This window comes from Camelus dromedarius, chromosome 12 (genome assembly GCF_036321535.1).
Source record: "Camelus dromedarius isolate mCamDro1 chromosome 12, mCamDro1.pat, whole genome shotgun sequence".
Lineage (NCBI taxonomy): Eukaryota > Metazoa > Chordata > Mammalia > Artiodactyla > Camelidae > Camelus > Camelus dromedarius.
Window position 1 is genome coordinate 4497628 of NC_087447.1, and position 19439 is coordinate 4517066.

Here is a 19439-nt window from a genome sequence, read left to right on the forward strand (position 1 = left end):
GATTTAGAGAGGCCAGCAGGTGACACTGGGGGACTGAGAAGGGAGTCAAGAGCTTCTACCTGCACTAAGTCCACGGACTTGCTGTCGTTCTCTCCACCTGATGGAGAAAGCAGCTGAGACAAAGGGGGAAGTCGCTGTCCTGCATGGGTGGGGTGGCCTGTGAGCCAGCACCGGCCCCAGGCCCCGGAGCCCACGTCCCTGACCGCCATGCCCAGTGTCTAGAGGTGTGTGCACAGATGAGCACGGAGGTGCTGGGATGACCACCGGGGACCCATTGTTTATGCAGACAGACAGGAGGATGGAGAACGAGCAGCTGTGACACAGCACCACGCTCTGGACATTTATGGACCGCCTGAGAAGGGTCACCACCAAAGGTATCAGCAGGGTTGGAAGCCAAAAAACCAGGGCTGGGGCGGTGTTACAGACGGGGAAGACAACACAGCCAAGGACAGATACACTACGGAGACACGGGCTCGCTGAGCCCCCCACCCTGCAGACGGCAGGCTGGACGCGGCGGCTCAGCCTTGATCGCGCGGGCCCGGACTCGGGCCCGGAGCAGGGGAGCGGGGAGAGCGGGGGTCGGGAAGCCTGAACCATGAAACGCTTATTCCAGCCCCCACACCCTGGTCTGGTTACTAAAGCCCAATCAAGGTACAAGAGAAGATTTCTAGAAACAAAGAATCAGGCTTTATTTTTGCGGTTGTTATTTTTAATACAGGTGTTGTATTGTAGACATGTTAGTCTTGCAGTTCAGAATGGCCAACCCACAGAAATGAAAGTCGAAATTCAATGAGAGTGCGTTCGCTCCCGCTCCCTGGCCGGCACCCTCCACCCCCAACAGACTTTGTTCTGCCCACCCAGCGTCCTCTCCCCACCCCGCAAGACAAGCAACGCAGAACACTACCCCAAAGGAAAGCCCCAAATGCCCTTCTGTCAGCAGTGGGTGGGATGAGACAAGACACTGGGTTTACCTTGGGTGGGATGGAGACGCAGCCGAATCCAAGCTGCCGGGGGCAGTGTGCGCGCCCCCGGAGCAAGCTGCTGGCCACCAGAGCCCTCAGCCCGGCAAGACGAGAGCGCACCAGCCATCAGCAGTCCCCGAGGTCCCGGGCCACATGCGGGCAGCACCCTTGAGACGAACGCAGGGAGCCCTGTCCTCCGGCAGCGTGAGGATCCGGGGAGAACGCTCGAAGACAGACTCTTCTGAGAGGAGCTCACGACAGAAAGGGTTCCTGAGGAGGCGCGCGGAGGCCAAGGTCAGCGCCCCTGCCGTGTGTCCCAGGGCGCGCTGCCGGCTCCACGGTACTCGAGGGCTAGGTCTGCCTCGCTGAGAGCGTCCACGCCGCTTACAGTGGGGAAGTAAGTGAGAGATAAGGCATCAGACATTTGATTTTTTTATTTCCATATGCAATGTAATGTTTAGGCACGCTGCTTGGGATGCTATTTCTAAAAAAATTGTTGGCCATTTTTCAGAATATCCTTTTGGTTTTAAATACTGGTCAGGAAAAACAAATGATGTAAAAATACGTGAATAATTTTCTATTACAGAAATGAAAAACTGATTTGCATCTAAAAGTGCAAGAGGTGAAGTAATTTAACCCTTTCACCAGACAATATGGCAATATACAATATATTGCTTCAGCTGTTTGAGAAGGCTGTGATGTATTTTTATATTGACATAGAAAATTATAAATTACATTGAATTAGTATCCATAATCACTATATATGTACACAAACCAGCTCTAAAAAAAAATACACTGGTTTAGGATTTACGAGTGAAAACCTCACAAGGAACAGTAAAACAACGAACATGCTCAGGTGCCGGGGGCTGATTTCTAGTTTAGAAATACTAGCCTGTAGAATGGACGCACTCCAACTCCATTAGCAGCACGAGCATTTCTCAACTGCCTTGCCTAATATGATTTTAGGTGTGTTAAGTATGCAAATCGCTCTGAAATGTTCATTGGTGATGCCTGTTAACAAGGTAAATTTTGGTGAATGGGTTAAAAGGCAGATGGACAACCAAAACAAAACGAAAAACAAAAACAAAAAAAACAAAAAACCCAAACCACAAGCCATGTACACTCCAAATAGTCTAGTGTTTCACCTGTAGGAATAATCATTTCAAGCAAACAAGACTTCAACAGAACATATGGCTTTACAATAACATCAATTTATCAACTAAGTTGTAGCAATAAATACTTAATCTCTACCAATAGACTTACATTTTTTGATCCGTTTTAAACAATACAGAAAACAGTTACCAATCAAAAACTGGTTATAAAAAGAACACCAAATATTTCTTATTCAAAATCACTTTTGTAAGTTAGAACAACCAAAATAACACTTAGAGGGCATTTCAATCCTACAACTCCTCGCCAACCTGAAAGAAAAATGAATTCAGAATTTTGTACAAGGTGAAAAAATGTATGAAAACTGCCTAGTACTTTGGTCACACTAATAATTGTCAAATAGTTATGTTTCAAATACAATAGATCTGTGTATTCACTTTTATAAAACTATTCTTACAGCCATTTTAACTATAGTATTACTACTATTATTACATGGGTGGCAAGATCTTATTTCACAGGCTACCCATTATTTAGAACAATACAATATAAACATACGCAAAAACTCTTGGTATTCGTCAATGTGCAATATTTTTACACTTCTGAGTTTCTCTGTACAATGTCTTAGAATCTAGAATATAAAGGTTGCTGGTCCTGATCACTCGCAGAGTGAGCGCAGCGTGGCGGCCCGGCGGGCTGCAGACGAGGCCCCGGAGCCCCATTGGTGACAGCCTGCGGTCCTCGGTCAGCAGCAGCGGAGCTCACTCATCATACGGGGCCATTCACCGCCGCGTCGCCGGGCACGCTTGGCTGGTCAGTCCTGCGGAGCGAGAGACGGACACCTGAGGCACTTAGAGCAGAAACGCAGGGCAGAAAACAGAAGGCGGACACAGACAGCTCGGGTCACGGAGGCATTCGGCAAGGGCGGCCAAAGCCGGTGCTGCAGGGCCTCCCCGCCTCGGCCCTCGGAAGCACAGAACGGACTGGTCGGTGGTTTTACACGGCTGCTCCCCCAGCCTTCAGGAGCTACTCGCTCATCCCTCCTTCCAAGCAGCTTTTTATCTGTTCCACTGATTGGAATCCACATAAAATTTCACTTGAAAAATAGGATTCTGCTACTGAGGGAGGGAAAAAAAAGGAAACAAAAGAAAAGTTTGTAAAGAGGACCAACTTTGAGAACAAAGGCGTGCACATGAATAAATGTGCTCCCGGGAAGCAGACGTCAGGTGAACCTGGGAGCAGGAGGGGCAGGGACGCTATACGAACAAAGTGGTGACAGGATACCCAGGACCCTCCTGCCAAAACAGCCACCTAAACATACGATATTCTTGACGGTGTTACCAGAATGGTTATAAAGTAGACTTGGGGAAGGATGCTTAGAGCTGAAACTGGGAAGCACAAGCACTTCTCAATCAGCACTCAGAACTCACAAACCGGATGCTTCTGGTACTGCTAACCTAACAGAACCACGAGGTCAGCTACACACACAACGAGCCCTACTCACACTCGATGGTGTCTCAATACACCAGGGACACCGGCCCTGGAGTCCTGGAACCAGACACAGCTGGGTACACATCCTGCCTTCACCATGGACAAGCTGTGTGACCGTAAGTAAAGTTCCTAACCTCTCTCAGTTGAGTTTTCTCCCCTGTGAAAGGGGGACAACACTCCTCCCCACCAGCATTAGTAAGCATTGATTGTGTGCAAAGTGCCTCCTTAGCACACTGTGGGCACAGAGATTGGACCATACTTGATTAACAGTGAAAAATAAAATTCTGTGGCAACAAAAATCTTTTAAGTGCAGTAGTGCTCATCTGTCAAGCCGAAGGACTGTGATACCTGGCTGCGGTGGGAACCGTGTGGCTAAGACTACATGCAGGAAGTCCCAGACAGCTACCTTAACCTTCAGCCTTGCTACAAACTACTCTTAGAAAGCAAACGTGACACACTGGAAACTCACCTTTATCCCCGCTGCCCCAACAGCGGCCCAAACGCCAGCCTGCTCAGAGGCCTTCCCCACTGCCCTGTCTGAGCCGGGACTCCGACTCCTTCACCCAGGCACGTTGATCCCTCCCGGCCCCATGCTGCCCGTGTGTCTCCTGTGCTACCGCTATCACCAGGCCCGAACCAGCGGCTGCCACATCCGAATGTGTGCTGCTGGAGGAAGGGCAGGTAGGCAAATGAGTGGTCACGAGGGTGCCCCTCTCCTTCCACTGACTGCCCCCAACTTGTCCCTCCAGATCCTAGTCCTACAGGTAGGGGGAGGCAGATGTTTCTGTGCAGGGAGAAGAGCGAGTGGGCTCCCCTGAGGCAGACAGTCCCGCATTCCAGACAGCCACGTAACTGCACCCACAGGCCTGTATCCCTTCTGTCACAGACACCCGGAACAGGCTCCCGAAGCAACTACTCCCAAGTGGGGGGAGTGAGTGTCTTCCAGGCAGCTTTCAGTATAAAGGGCATTTACATACGAGGGAGACGGTGCAACTGATTAGGAATTAAGACCTATAAAAGGTCTTTAAAAAAACACACGCTGAAGACCTGAGGCAAAGAAAGCGACTTGTCCAAACCCTCAGAAGCCCTGCTGGGGCTGGACGCCCAACAATTGGAGTGTCACACCGTCTCTTCCTCCCCAAGCCTCCCCACGTACACCAAGTAGTTCTTATAATTAATTTGTTTTATATACACACACAATTTTTATTGGCAAAGGCAAACCCCTCGTTCTGGCTGTAATTTCCACGAAAAACAAAAGCAGGGTCTGCTCCTCCATGAACACAGAGGTTACTGACTGGTGGACAGACAGTGCCCCCTGCTGGCTCCACTGGCTTCAGTACCCCTAAAGGCCTAGATCTGGGGGGGTCTGGTGAGGGGGAAGTACAACTTCTCTGAAATGGTTTTGAAGGTTATTTTATTCCTTATAGAAGGAATGCACAAGCTTGGATATACTTAATCAAACTAGTTAATACTGGGTAGTGCTGAGCAAAGGTCCCTGTGGCCCAAGGGCAAATCCTCAAGGTCTGGAGCAACTGGGGGCTGAGGCTCTGGCTGGGCCTATCCCTTCAGACCACCAGCTCAGTCTCAGCAGAAGATGACTAGAGAGACACCCCATTTCAAATATCTTGGCTCTGGTGGTGGGATTTTGACACTTCACCCAGACAAGACAAGACAGATACTTTTTGAACAAACCCAAAGGGGGAATCACCTGAGTTAAGAGCATTTTGCTACATGTATGAAAAGGTCGTCAGGACAGTGCTCTCCCCGTGTCACATGGACACACCCGTGGGACAGTGGGCACCGGGACTTGCTTGTGCCTGGCAGCTGGGTGACTTCATGGGAACTCGATCGTGGAGGGGCTCAATGTCAGCCTCAACTAAGTGCCTCATCAAGTAGACAGGGGGACGGCTAAGGGGAGACATGCCAGCCGGAGAGCCCCTTCCATTCCCAATAATCTCTCAAAGAGTCGGCGACATTATCCAATCTCCAAAAACCAGCTTTCAGCTTCTGGAGTAGGAGACGAATTATGCTTAATTGCTCAGTTCAGTCACTCCGATGATCACAGGGAACTGAGAAAACACTCCTGTGCAGGAAAGTCACGAGCGCTTGAGAACAACTGTAATGACCCCCTCCTCCCTCCCAGCCCCCATCCAGGCCAACTTCCCTTCCAGCTCCCCAGAGACAAAAGCCAAAGCCAGAGCAGAGCCTAGACAGGATCTGAGAAGTGGGCAGTTACCTCTGCTCCGGACTACTGCTGGGGGGCCGAGGGACTGCAGACTTCCCCTCTGCCGTCTCAGGGCTCTCCTCCACATCTTTACAAGCAGCATCTTGAGAGGTAGACAGTTTTCCTTCCTCACTGCAGGAAAGAGGATGGCAGGCAGCATTAGACGCCCTAGGTAGCAGTGCCAGGGAGAGGATGAGGGCACATGCAGGTGGCTCTGGAAGTCATGGCGGCCATGGACCCAAGCCCTGGGGCCGAGCATGCTCAGGTGAGGGATCACAGGGACCACGGACACAACTGGGCGATCATGGAAGGGCAGGACCACACACAAGTGGGAGCCAGAAGAGGGACGATGCAACGCGGCTGGTGTCTGGTAAAGAGCGGTCCACATCGCTGTACATACCGATAGGATTCCAACACTCTGAAGCCAAGTGTGCAAAACAGAAAAAGAAATGTACAAGAGTTTCAGAATACTCCTATAAATGGGGTATTTTGGGGAATAACATGTCCATGACTGCACATAAGCAAAACTGCAGACTCGGTGAAGGTGTCAAATGAACCTGTTTGAAGGAACGAGTCTTCAGTTAGAGCAACCTGCTTTCAGGGCCAAGCCCACCATCTGAAGTCAGCTGGACAGACCCGAGCAGCCTGCTGGCCGGCACCAGCAAGGCTGAGCAAGATGCCGCGCGGCTTGAGCCGGGATGAACTTCCCAAGTGGCCCCCCGACAACGCCATGAAGGAAAAGAGAGCCAACCACAGCGGCCAAAAGAGATAAAAACCAATCCTGAGGGGTCAAAGGCCAGGGAAATAAAACATGAAAGGATGCTTTTTCCCCTTAAGCGGGCTCTTGGGAGGAAAGACAAACAGCAAATGCTCTCAACTGTCTGTGGGCTGGAAACTTAAAAGATTTCTGCCTGTTCTGTCTGGATTTCCCATTCTGACACAATTCAAGATGGCATTAAATTGAGCTTAAGGGCAGCCAGAGATTCCCTTCTGGATGGTCCATCGTTCTTAGCGTTGGGTCCCAGATTTGCTTACAGAAAACCTCACTTCAAGATGACTTCTCGGCAGCTTTCAGATGGGTCTGGGCAATTTATAAGGAAGAAAAGGAACTGAAGTCTAGTTCATGACTTTATCCCCTTTCTCTGCTCCCTGCCGGCCAGAGCAACTATCCTGATGTGTCTGACATGTTATTACTTTCACTCTTGTGAAACGAACAGTCAATGCATACGTGTGTGTTTGGAGACACACAATGAGCCCCCGAATCACACACCTCACTGTACTTCCTGCTGTGACCGCAGTCTGGAAGAGCAACTGTCCCTGCCAACCTGGCACACACCCTGTGCGGGTGCACCTCCCAACTCCAGCCTCCCACGGTGAGCAGCACCAAACTGTCTCTCCCCCACACCTCTGGCACAACGCTGCAACCACCTCCCCTGCCCGCGGCCCCAGTGGGCCTGCCCGGGCACTTCCCAGGGCTCTGCACCTCAGAGTGGAAAATGCTGCTCATCTTTCCCTGTCATTCTCCAGAACAACTGCCCCGCTAGCAGGGCAACACGGTTCCTGTGGCCCCACCAACACTCAGCATCACCCACCTTTCCAGTTCTCACTAGTCTAGCAAGAGGTGCCTGATAACAAGTGAGTCCTGAGTATCTCTTCTTAGGTTTCTGGGTTTGGGTTTTTTGTTTGTCTATTTTGTTCTGTTTTTGCCCTTTTGGGTTTCCTAGTCTGTAAACGGCTTGTTGATATTTTTTGCCCATTTTGTGATTTGGGTTTTCTATCTTTTCCTTATTGGTTTGACTATTAAATGCTAATTTTCTTTTTGTTGATTTAGAACTATGAGCTTTCCCCCCCTCAATTTGCCATCTGCCTCTTAATTCTGTCTACAATACTTTATCAACCAGAAATTCTTAACTTTGTCGTAATCCAATTCTGTTCTTTGCATGAGGTTTATGCTTTTGGAGGCTTGTTGTTGTTTTGTTTTTGTTTTGGAAAAAAGTCCTTCTTTACCCATGGGTCAGAAAGATACACTGCACTGTCTTCTATCTACCATGAGACTTTGGCCACATCACTTAACTCCAGTGCTTAATTTTCCTCTTCTGGAAAGTGGGATTATAACCGTGCTACTCATCTTATACGATGCTTGAGAGAAAGACACGAGGGGACACATGTGAGACAAGTGGTACCGCAGCCGGCACACAGCAGGCACACGTGCTCTTGCCTTCACAGTCGGGCTCCAGTCCATCTGGATGGCTCGTCTCCTCTGTTCCCCTGGACAGGGCCAACCTCCTGCCCCAGCACCTGCTAAGCCACCCGTCTTGTGACCGAGCTCTTTCCCATCACACCAGCCCCTTTATCTGTGCTTTAATTATTCTGACGCTGTAGCCTGACCAGTACCTGCCAGGGCAGCCTGTTACTAATCTTCCTATGGTACTCTAGGCAATTGGGGAAACTTTTTATTCCACATGAACTTTAGAGCATGTTTATCAAACGTCTTTTAAAAGTCCTACTGAATGAACTTTAGGACACAATTTGCAAGGTGAAAAGCCTTTGTGATTCTGTTAGTTTGCTAGTGGATATTTCAGTCTTCGGATGAACAATATCACCAATGAAAAGAGTACAGATCAGCTCTAGGCTTATGTGAAATAAATAAATACAGTAAAAATGCCCTGAAAAAAGAAATCCAACTGAAATTGTGACTGGGACTGCATTAAACTTAAAGACTAACTTGGTGACGGCGACTGTCTCTGCAGCACTGAGCTGGCACGTCGCTCAGTGTGCTGGCCTGCCCTTGTGCACAGCTTCTTCTGTGGCTGCTGTAATTACCACTTCCAAGTTTTCTCTATAGATATCTGGGTTAAGATATTTCCTAAATAACTTACAATTTGAAATATTATGTGACTGGTACTTCTCCTTTTATTATATATACACCCTAGTTGTTTATTACTGAAGTAGAGAAAAGCTACTGATTTTTAAAACTGCTCTCTTACCTGGTAGCTTTGCTGAATTCTTATTAGTTACAAGTCTGCTTCTGACCTGGTTGCAGTTGATCATTATTAACTCCAAATCACTCCCCGTCTCATCGTTACCTAAACCTCTTTTTCTTTCCTACTAACATTGCCCAGAACTGCCTGCACAGTGGCAATGACAATGGGCAGCCTTATTCGTTCCTTACATTAAAGTGAACGCATCTAAAATTTCTTCATCAGGTATAATTTTTGCTGTAGTATTCCAGTATTTAACTTTTACCAAGTTAAGTAAACTCACTTCTCTTCCTGCTTTGCTCAGAGTTTTAATCATATATAGGTATAAAAATTTTTCACAAGTTTCAAAAATATCAAATGATTTCCTTCATTCTATTAATATTTGGTGAATTATACTGATAGATTTTTCTGACTGAACCATCCTTGCAGTCCAGCGATAAACTCTAGCTGAACATTATGAATTATTTTTAGTAAGCCTTTGGGTTCATAGCAAATATTTTATACAGGATTTTTGCATTTAGTTTGCTTGTAAGTGACATGAGCTGATCATTTTCTGTAATTATACTTACCTGGTTTTGCAATTAAGATTTCACTGCCTCATAAAAAGATCCAGGCAGTTTTTGTACTTTTTCCATTTTCTGTAACAACCTAAGATAGGAGTTAGTAGATTACTGTGCACGGAATAGCACCGAATCATCACTGTCACTAACACACCAGCTGACTTGAGAGGCTGGCCTGCTCTGGAGCTAGCCTGCTCCTTACTTTCCTCCACAGACAGCAACTTGTTTGTGTCCTTTGTCCATTAAAAAAATTATTAAATTGTTGTCTCTTTCTTATTGGCATTAGGCTCTTCCTATGCTCTGCTACAGCGTGTTCCTTTGCTGGTTATGGCTCGTCTTTCCATCTCACGGCATCTTTTGGAACACTAGAAACTACATAAAGCCAAATTTACCAGTCTTTTCCTTAATGGTTTGGCTTTTTTATGGTTGAGAAATCCTTTACCACAACATTAAAGACCCTCTCTCATGCTGCCTTCTGAAAGCTGTAGCTTTGCCTTCCATACTTATGTTGAGAGAGAGATTTAATTTTATTTTTCTCTAATATGGATAATCACTATTAGTCCAGTCTTCCCTCCTCAAATTATGTCATCCTAACATGTATCAAGCTCGTGTGACTGTAGGGGCCTGTGTGTATAACTCTGTGCCAAGGCCACACACATCACCTCAGTAATAAGCCTTGATACCTAATATGGTGAAGACCCCCTCACTTTCCTCTTTGAAGTGACCTAGGCTGTTCTTGGTTTTCCTTGGTCTTCTCTGTGAGTATCAGAATCAACATCTCCCCTTCATAAAAAAAAAAAAACAACAACAACAACTCCATCAGGATTTTGTGGAGAAGTATGTTCATTTTATAGGTTAATTTGTTAAGAAATGCCAAAGATATCATCCCATTAGCAAACATGGCATATCTCCCTATTTATTTAGGCCTTTGTTGTATCTTTCAGCCTGCGTTACAGACAAGGTTTTTAACATTTTAATTTTAAAAAGGGAGAGGCCTACCCTAGGACATCTTGTGTTGATTTATAAGACACAACTGTTTTGTGGTTGTATCCAGTAAACTTGCCAGACTTTTTTAGTAATTCTAATATTTGCCTATAGATTCAATTGGGAGTTTTTTATGTAGAAAATCATAATCTACAAACAATAACCATTTTATTTCTTTCAAATCTTTATACTTTAAATTTACTTTTATTTTCTGCTACATTTGCTAAATCTGGGTCATGTCTTTGAAGGGACTATTTCCAATGCTTCAGTGCTGAATAAAGTCTGCTGCAGATTTTTAGTAGACACTTCAGTTTCAGGTAGCTACTTTCTATTCTTGGGATGCTAAACAGTTACGAACAGCTTTATTTTTTTGTCAAATGCTTTCTGTCTGTCTACTGAAGGTCCAAATGGCTTTCATCCCTTTATCTATGAATTACTTTCAATAATCTTTACAATGTTACAACATCCCTACATTCATGTCAAACATCTTTGGTCATGACTTAAAAACACACTGCTGGATTTGGTTTGCTCACTTTTATCTTTAAAGTGTTCTGCATATACACCTATACATAAGATATTAACCTACAATTAATTTTTCTTTCATGCTTTGCTTGTTTTTGGTTCATAAGTTGGGAACCATTATTTCTCATGATCTGAAAGGGTCTAATATAAGATGGAGACCGAAGTTCAAAGCACTGATTTAGTTGCAGTCTGTAGGTTCTGATAGAATTTTTTCATTATTCCTTCAGTTTTAAGTTTTAAATTTTCATTATGATTCCTTTTTTGATACCCATGAACTTAGAAGTGAGGTTAATTTCCAAATACGTTTTTTAAGCTATCACTTTGCTACTGAATTCTACTGGTTGCATTATGCCTGGAGAAAATGATCTGTAAACACTGAACCTCTGGTTTAGATGCACCAGGCTATGTGGCCTGTATACAATGCAATTCCTATTATGGCTAGAGGCCTGTCAATTTTTTATACTTATGTATTTTGAATCTGTAAGATTAAACTACAGTCTTCTGAACATTATAAAAGAGGAGGAGCACGCAAACTTAGGGATCAAAATTCCATCTCTTCATTAAGATTTAATGAATTAATGAAGATATCAGAAAGATGTCAGGCTAATGTCTGAACCCACATTTGAAGCAAATTAAAGACGTTAGTATTTGCAGCCTCTCGCCCACCACCCTCCCAACAACCAGAAGCTCCAGAATGACTGAGCCCCTAGTTACCTTTTGAAGACCGCAGTTTCTGTCTTGGCATCCACAGTGAGGCTGAGCGTTTCCTTCATGCCGCCATTCATCACTGTCTCAGTTACCTTGTCCGTGCTTTCAGCATCCTCCTCTCCGTCAGAGCTGGCTTCCATGGCCACACTGCCTGGCGCTGAAAAGCACACACAGCTGATGGTCACGTATACCAAACCAAACAAGAACGGTTACCCCTGTCCTGTGCAGACCCATCCACCCAGCGTTACCTCCACTGCTTGAAGAAGAAAAGTGAGATGGCCCACCTATTGCTCCCGGGCTGACTGACGGGCACAGGGACCCAGGGCAGAGAAGCTGCCTGGGTGCCCCTGTCTCCCCAGCTGCCCACAAGCCCACCACCTTCCTCCCAGCCCACCTTCCTGTTCCTAATGCTCTCTGGCTCCAGCACGGGACAGAGGCGGCGGCTGCACATTGCAGCCTCCAGCCACCACAGTCCATGTACTGTTCATGGTTCATCCGTGTACTGTTCTCAGTCATCCTTTTCCTATCACTTGTGCCCCCTGGGTCCCATTCTTTTCTCTTTTTTCAAGTTACCTTTTCGTGGTTCCCTGTGGATTATGTCTTTGTTCTATAAGAGGGGTATACTGGTTATAAGCTTTGGCTCTGAAGTCAGATTCCCTAAATTCAAACCCAGCCTGACCACTTACTAGTCTCAGAGCCCTGGGACAAGGTGCCCCACTTGTGCCTGGGTTTTCTTTTCCACAAAATGGGGTGACTGAACCTATGGAGACCTGCTGAGGGATAGATCAGGTCATCCAGACAGAATGTTTAGAAGAGTGACATACAAACTACTAGTTACTGGGTTCTTTTCTCTGCCCCTTGGTTCTTGTGCCCTCTAGCTGCATCATTTCTTCTTTTAAAGACTCGCTTCTTTGTTCCCTCCACACTACCAACACCCCCTTCTCCACTCCACTCACCTCCCGCAGCCCTAATCATCAGGTTGGAAAATGGTTCAGGGCCTATGCAAGGAACAATGTGCATATTTTAAGTAACAAGACAGCCACTGGGTACCCCTGCCCATTTCATCTGTTCATAAAGGAGAGAAGCACAGAAACAACCACACAGCCTGAAATGTGCCCAGATACACAGACGTGCTCCAACAAAGCAGACTCTGAGGGACAGAAGAGCTGGGTGCAGGCTGGGCTTGGCATGCATGTGGCTAATTCTGGTTTTATTCACCCTGGGGACTGCAAAGACCATCTTTCCTCTTCTGTACACTGAGAGGACTGAATGATAACTTTGATCCCTAACCCCTTCTAGACTCAACATGGTGTAGTTCTGGACTAAATACACAATTCCTTTTCATCAGTTGCCTGTGGACATCAGACCCATCATCTTATTTTCCTGGGTCCTTTGAGCCTGAGAGTCAAGTCTAGTTTTACAAACCTGCTATGAGGCCAAAGACAACTTTTCAGATCTAGAAAACTAAGCAAAAGTTAAAGTCTGAACAACTACCAAATGACCGGTCCATAGGCCAGGCACCCTGGTGGTCTCTGCACCCACCTTCTGGCTGGACTGCCAGTGCAGCGACACTGGGAGTCAGAGGGTCCATCGGTTCAGTGCTGGTTTCCATCTCCACTGGAGAATTACTCCTTAAAGAATCTTTTGTACTTTTAGGAAAGAGAAAATTCAGATATTAGCAGTGGGAAATAGCCGTCGGTTACCATTAGTCACAAAAAACCTCTGAAAATGAGTTCCGATTCCACTGGGGAGACATCAGCAGTTGGTTAAATATCCAACGACACGCAGATCTAAGAACTGAGAGCAGCCTGGTGCTGGAGATGAGTGTGGTAATCTGTAAATATTTTGCTAAACCAGCAGGGCGGTAACACAGAGACTTCCTAGAAATTTCTAGACAGTTTCAAATGCTCCCAGCCCCTCGAGCGCACCGTGACCACCAGGCTCCCGGGGCTGGGACGGCAGTGCACCTACTGCACAGCATCAACCGTGTCTACTGTGCCATCTTCAACAAGAATCCTCAGTACCTCGAGCCAAACTGCCCACAGGGCCTGGCCCTCTTAATGCCACTTCAGAGAAAGCAGCCTGTGCACAGGGGTTTGTAAAGGGAAGGCAGCTGCTTCAACAACTCTCAGCCAGAGAGAGGTGGAAACGTGACTGCCCGCTCCCAGAGCAGAGGCAGTGAAATGATTCGTAGTGTTTTGGAGGCGCTTCCCACCAGTCTCACCTTCACCTCTGAGCGAGAGGTTACTGCCACTATTAGAGCTGCTACGAAGCAACATGGGTTTTAGCCGAGTATACTCTCTGGTTCATGTACAACGGTAACCATTAACGCGTAATAGTTTGTCTTTTTATCTTTTCCATCAACAGTGATTGTTTAAAAAGTCACTTGTTAGAACAGGAAAGCAACAAAATCTTTCAGATGGAGTGGTAGAGACTAATTTTTTCAGTAGACAAAATAAAGCAACGTTAAGCAAATCAAACTAAGCCTAACAAGACATGAAATCCATGGTTAATACTCAAATGCTAACAATGTTATTCTGGAAAATTACGAAATGACAGGTTGCTGTCACCGAGAATAACACAAGGATCAAGACTGACAGCCACAGCTGTCATAACCCTTAATTTACAGCACTAGACTAGCTACAAGCTTATATTATCTATTAAATTCAAGATGCATCCTGCATTTTTCTGTAATACTCCACACAGAGGTGCCTGTCAGGAATTACTTGGCTTCACCTCATTCCCAATCCTGTCCTGACAGTTGGGTGAGACCAGACAAGCTCTGAAGACACCATCTTCATCAGCATTCTGCTGATCACCTTCCTGGGCTGTATCCTCCCAGCCTACTGTGTTAGCAGTCTCTCCCTTTCCTGGCTCACCCTGGATGAAAGGAAGGAGGAGGACAACTGCTCTTCTTGCAACTCCCAGCTGTGTCAGTATCTCTGCCATGTTGATTTTCAATCCTGTTCAATGCACTACATTCAACTTGGAAAAAACTCAAGGTGACAAGCGGTGTCAACAGTACACAGATATCCTCCCCAATTCTCGTGTGGAAAGGTTAGAAAGCTAGCATGTGTGCTCACCTCAGGGAAGATGTGAACTCTGAAAAGGAAGCCCAGCCTGTCTCCTTGGTTGGCATCGGCTCCTCTGTGCTCCAGACGTCGGACCCCACAGAGTCTAAGGGAGCACCGTGGGTTGTCTCCATGGGGACATCAAAGTTGGCTGACCAGTTGGGTGCTACAAAGAGGAGAGGAATTCCACTTTGAGAATACTTCGGTAGTTCAATGTCACACAAGCATTCTCACACACTGCTGGGAGGAGTGGACGTGGCACCATCACTTGGAAGGCAATTCGATAGCATCTGTCCTATTATCTCCTGATCCTTTAGCAATTCCTTTTTTTATGATTTTTTTTTTAACAGAGGTATCACACAAGAATACAAAGCCACACATAATAGAACATGCTAATATTGACTTCTTAATTCTGACAAAGGTCCCAAGGTTGTATTAACACTAGGAGGAAGACGGAAGAAGGGTACACAGCCACTCCCCGTACAAGCTTTGCGACTTTCCTGTCAATCTAAAATTGTTCCAAAATAAAAGGTTTATTAATTTTTTAAAGTATGCTGGCTAGTCAACTGCAATAAAATGGAAACAACTTTGATGCCTCCCAGTCCACATCTGCCCCATTTCCTATGCACATGCTCCCTGGCCTCCCGCAGCCTACTGCAGTTATTAGCACAAGCAGCAAGCTTCCTGCGACTAATAAGAAATACACATTTGGTCCCTGCTTCCCCCCTCAACTCCTTGGAATCTTTGAAGTGACAAGGTTTTTCATATGCTAATGAGATGATTGGTGGCTGGGGGCTCCTGGGCAGTCTCAGCATGGGGGTGGTGGGGGGCAGCAACCAAGTGACTAGAGGGTTGGAACTTTCCACCCCACCCTACCACCCCTCCCCCAAACCTTCTGGAAGGACAGAGGAGCTGGAAGTAGAGACGACTTCACCAACCCTGCCTGCTTAGTGAGGCCCCCATAAGATCCCAAACTGCAGAGCCGCAGAGCCTCGGGCCCGATGAACAGAATGCGGCACATCACAAACTTCATAGGGACAAAGCCCCTGTGCTCAGGACCCTTCTGGGCCATGTCCTATTTATCTCTTCATCTGGCTATTCATTTGTGTCCTTTAAAGTATTGTTTGTAATAAATTGGTAACAGTAAGTAAAATGCTTCTCTGAATTCTATGAGCAGTTCTAGCAGATAATCCAACCCAAAGAGGTCGTGGGAACTCCCAATTTGTAGCCAGCTGGTCAGAAGTACCAGAGGCCCCGGCCTGTGGCTGGCACCTGAAGGGGTCGCAGGGGCTGGGGAGGGGAATGGGAGTGCTGTTTAATGGCACAGCTTCAGCTTTGCAAGATAGAAAAAGTTGTAGAGGATCTACTGCACAATGTGAGTACAGCCACACCACTGAACTGTACGCGCGCACGCACACGCGCACACGCACACACACACAGACCCCAGAATACTGCTCAGCCTGGAGAAAGAGTAACACCCTGTGGGTGCCACACCACAGAGATGCTCTAGCGGCAAAGGTACAACTTACGCTCATTCAGGTCCACCTCCATTTTATCCTCTGTGTTGGCACTGCTAGACTCGAACAAGTCTTGTTTTGCTCCATCTTCTTCTTCTGAGTCTGTACTTTCCTCACTGTCTGTACTCCCCGAGCTAAGAAGAAAAGGACCAAAATACTTGGTGCTGCATATCAGCCACCAGCTAAATCCAAAAAATTTTCGAGGTCATCTAACAACAAAAACATTACACTGGCCCACATCTGCCTGTCACTGTTAAGACTTCATGCTGCCTAATCCTACCTAAGGCATCAGCTGCTCTGCCGTGTGGGCTCTGCTGAAAGACGCAGATAGCAGTCTGAAAACCTGCCTCCCAGTGGGTGTGCGCAGGTATCCTACGGTGGTGTCACTGCATTTCCCTCTCGACCAAGGACACTGAGCTTCCTTTTAAGTGCTTTTTTGCCACCCACCTCTCTTCTTTTCTCAAGTGTCTTTTCATATCTTTAGCCTAGTTTAAAAACTGAGTTACCTTTTTTCTTATAACCACAGTTTTGAGAGTTCTCTATATACTCTACATAGAAGTCCTTTATCAGATACACGATTTGCAAAGTTTTCTTAGTGTGTGCCTGTCCTTTCATTCTCTTAATATTAAATGTCCTTTGAAGAACAGAAGTGTTTAATTTTGATCAAGTTTAACATATATAATTATATAATTTAATGTATAGTGCTTTCAGTGTTGTATCTTAGAAATCTTTGCCTAATTCAAAGTCACAGACTTTCTAGTACAAGTTTTCTAGTTTCATGTTTTACATTTAGGTCTAAGATCCATTTTGAGTTAATGTGTATACATGGCAAGAGGTATGGACTAAGTTCATTTTTACACATACAGGCGACCAACTATGCCAGCACTAATTTTTCAAAAGACTATACTTCCTCCAGTGAACTTCCTTTGCACCACCACCATAAATCAGATGTCTGTATGTGTGGGCCTGTTTCTGGGCTCTTTATTCTGTCCCCCTAATCTATTTCCTGTTGTAATTACTGTATCTTGAAATCAGGTAATGTTAATACTCTGATCTTTTTCTTTAAGAAAGTAGTTTTGGGTATTCTAGGTCCTTTGCACTTTCATATGAATTTAAAAATCAACTTGTTAACAGCTATCAAAAAAACCTGCTATGATTTTGCTTGGGATTGCACTGAACCTAGATCAATGTGGGGAGGACTGGCATCTCAACAATACTGCCTTCCAGCTTACAAACATTTATTCAGACTTGACTTCTCTCGGCTGTTCTACAACTTTCACTCAGTAGGCCTTGCAATCTTTTGTTAGATTTATCCCTACATGTTTAATATTCTGATGCTACTATGAATAGTGCTGTTTAATAATATCAATACCATTGTCAGCTGCAGTATGTAGAAATGTGATACTGATCCATGACTGCCATCTTGCAAGCCCACTGAATTGTTCCAGCCATCTTTTTGTAGATTCCAACAGCTTTCTACATAGACAGTCATACTGTCTATGAAGAAAGTTAATACGACTTTTCGTTTCCAATCTAGATACCATTTATTTTTTTCTTCACTCCAGCACAATACTGAAAAGCAGTGGTGAGAGCAGATATCCTTGTTTTGTCTCTGATCTCAGAGGGAAATTATTCAGTCTTTTACCATTAAGTATGATGCTAACTGTAGGTTTACTGCAGCTTTAAGCAGGCTGAAGAAATATCTCCAGTTTGCCAGGCATTCTTATCAGGAATAGCTGTTGGACATGCTTACCGACTGATTTTCAAATGTTAAAACAACTCTGCACTGCTGGAATAAACCTTGCACGGTCACGATGCACTACTGTTGCATTTATTTGCTAAGTATTTTGACAGGCGCTTTTGCATCTATGTTCATGAGAATAATAGGTCACCTTTGTTATAATGTCACGTCATGTCATGCCAGTCCTTGACATCAGGTTACAATAAAGTGGCTTCATAGAATGAGATGGGCACTATTTCCTCTCTTCAGTTTTCTGAAAGCTTCTGTAATTTCTTCCTGAAATGTTTGGTAGAATTCATCAGAGAAGGCTTCTAGGCCTTGAGTTTTTGTGTGTGTGGAGAGGGGGGAGTTTTAAACCAAAAATTTAACTTCTTCAATAGATACAGTACTATTCAGGTTATCTTTTTTTGCTTGAGGTTTGGTAGTATGTATCTTTCAAAACTCATCTAAGTTGTCAGACTTATTGGCAGAGTCACTCCTAATATTTCTTATTACCCTTTTAGTCTCTGCAGAATCTGTAGTGACGTCGCCTCGTTCTTGGTCTTAGGCATTCGTATCTTCTCCTTTTCCCTCGATCATCCCATCTAGAGGTGTTCTGATCTTACTAATCCTCTCAGAGACCAATGTTTGATCACGACTCACTGATTACAATGATTTTCTGTACTGCTTTTTTTTTGTTTGTTTTTCATTCTAGTTTATTAAAGTGGTAGCTGAGGCCACTGATTTTTTTTTTTTAATGTAAGCAGTTAGTGCTAGAAATAATTCTTCAAGCACTGTTTCAGCTGCACCCTCCAAATTCTGATATACCGTGCTTTCATTTTCTTTCAATTCAAAATACTGTGTCATTTCTTCTTTGATTTCTTCTTTAACTCATTATCATTTAGCTCCACAGATTGAGAGTTTTTCTAGAGGTCTGTTATTGATTTCTCATTTAATTCCACCAGGATCAGAGAACATACTTTATATGACTTGAAATCTTTTTACTGAGACTTGCTTTATGGCCCCAACATGGTCTTTCTTGGTAAATATTTCACGTACACCTGAAAAGAACACGAACTCCGCCGTGAGGCTGGGTGGAGTGCTTTATAAACGCCCAGCAGGCTGACAGTATTTACATTTTCTGTATTTTTATTGCCTGTTGTTTTATCAATTATGGGACAGGAGTGTTAAAATACCTGATTATAATTATGAATTTGCCTACTTCTCTTCACAGTTCTAACGGTTTTGGCTCTGTGTATTTTGAAGCCCTATTATTAGGTAGGTAGGCATTTAGAATTGTTACTATGTCCTCCTAGTGATCCCTTTATGATCTTTTCTTTGGCCCTTTCTTTTGAAATTCATTTTAATATTAATATAGACCCCTCCAACTTTTCTTTTAACCTGTTTAAATCTTTTACACTTAGATTTTAAAATATTTAAAAAAATAAAATTTAAATTTTTAAATAATTTAAATTATTTCCCACAGGCAGCATAAGTCACATCTTACTTTTTATGCAATCTGACAAGCTCTGTATTTTAACTGGGGTTTTTGGATAGAGTGAATTTTAAAAATCAGGGGACAAAAAAACCCA

General features: G+C 44.9%; 1 protein-coding gene across 21 annotated transcripts in view; it reads right to left on the reverse strand.

Moving 5' to 3' along the window:
- Positions 1 to 664: 664 nt before the first annotated feature.
- PPP6R3 (protein phosphatase 6 regulatory subunit 3) overlaps positions 665 to 19439 on the reverse strand; it is a 114642-nt gene continuing 95867 nt past the window's right edge. For 13 of the 21 annotated variants that reach the window (XM_031448392.2, XM_031448391.2, XM_031448393.2 and 10 more), the window contains 7 exons: positions 16140 to 16261; positions 14623 to 14776; positions 13082 to 13188; positions 11546 to 11696; positions 6185 to 6202; positions 5797 to 5916; positions 665 to 2889 (listed from right to left, as the gene is read on the reverse strand). In XM_031448392.2, the coding sequence (XP_031304252.1) occupies positions 2838 to 2889; positions 5797 to 5916; positions 6185 to 6202; positions 11546 to 11696; positions 13082 to 13188; positions 14623 to 14776; positions 16140 to 16261 (724 nt within the window). In that variant the 3' untranslated portion in view covers positions 665 to 2837. The other 8 variants (XM_031448397.2, XM_064492047.1, XM_064492045.1 and 5 more) reach the window with 2 other exon arrangements.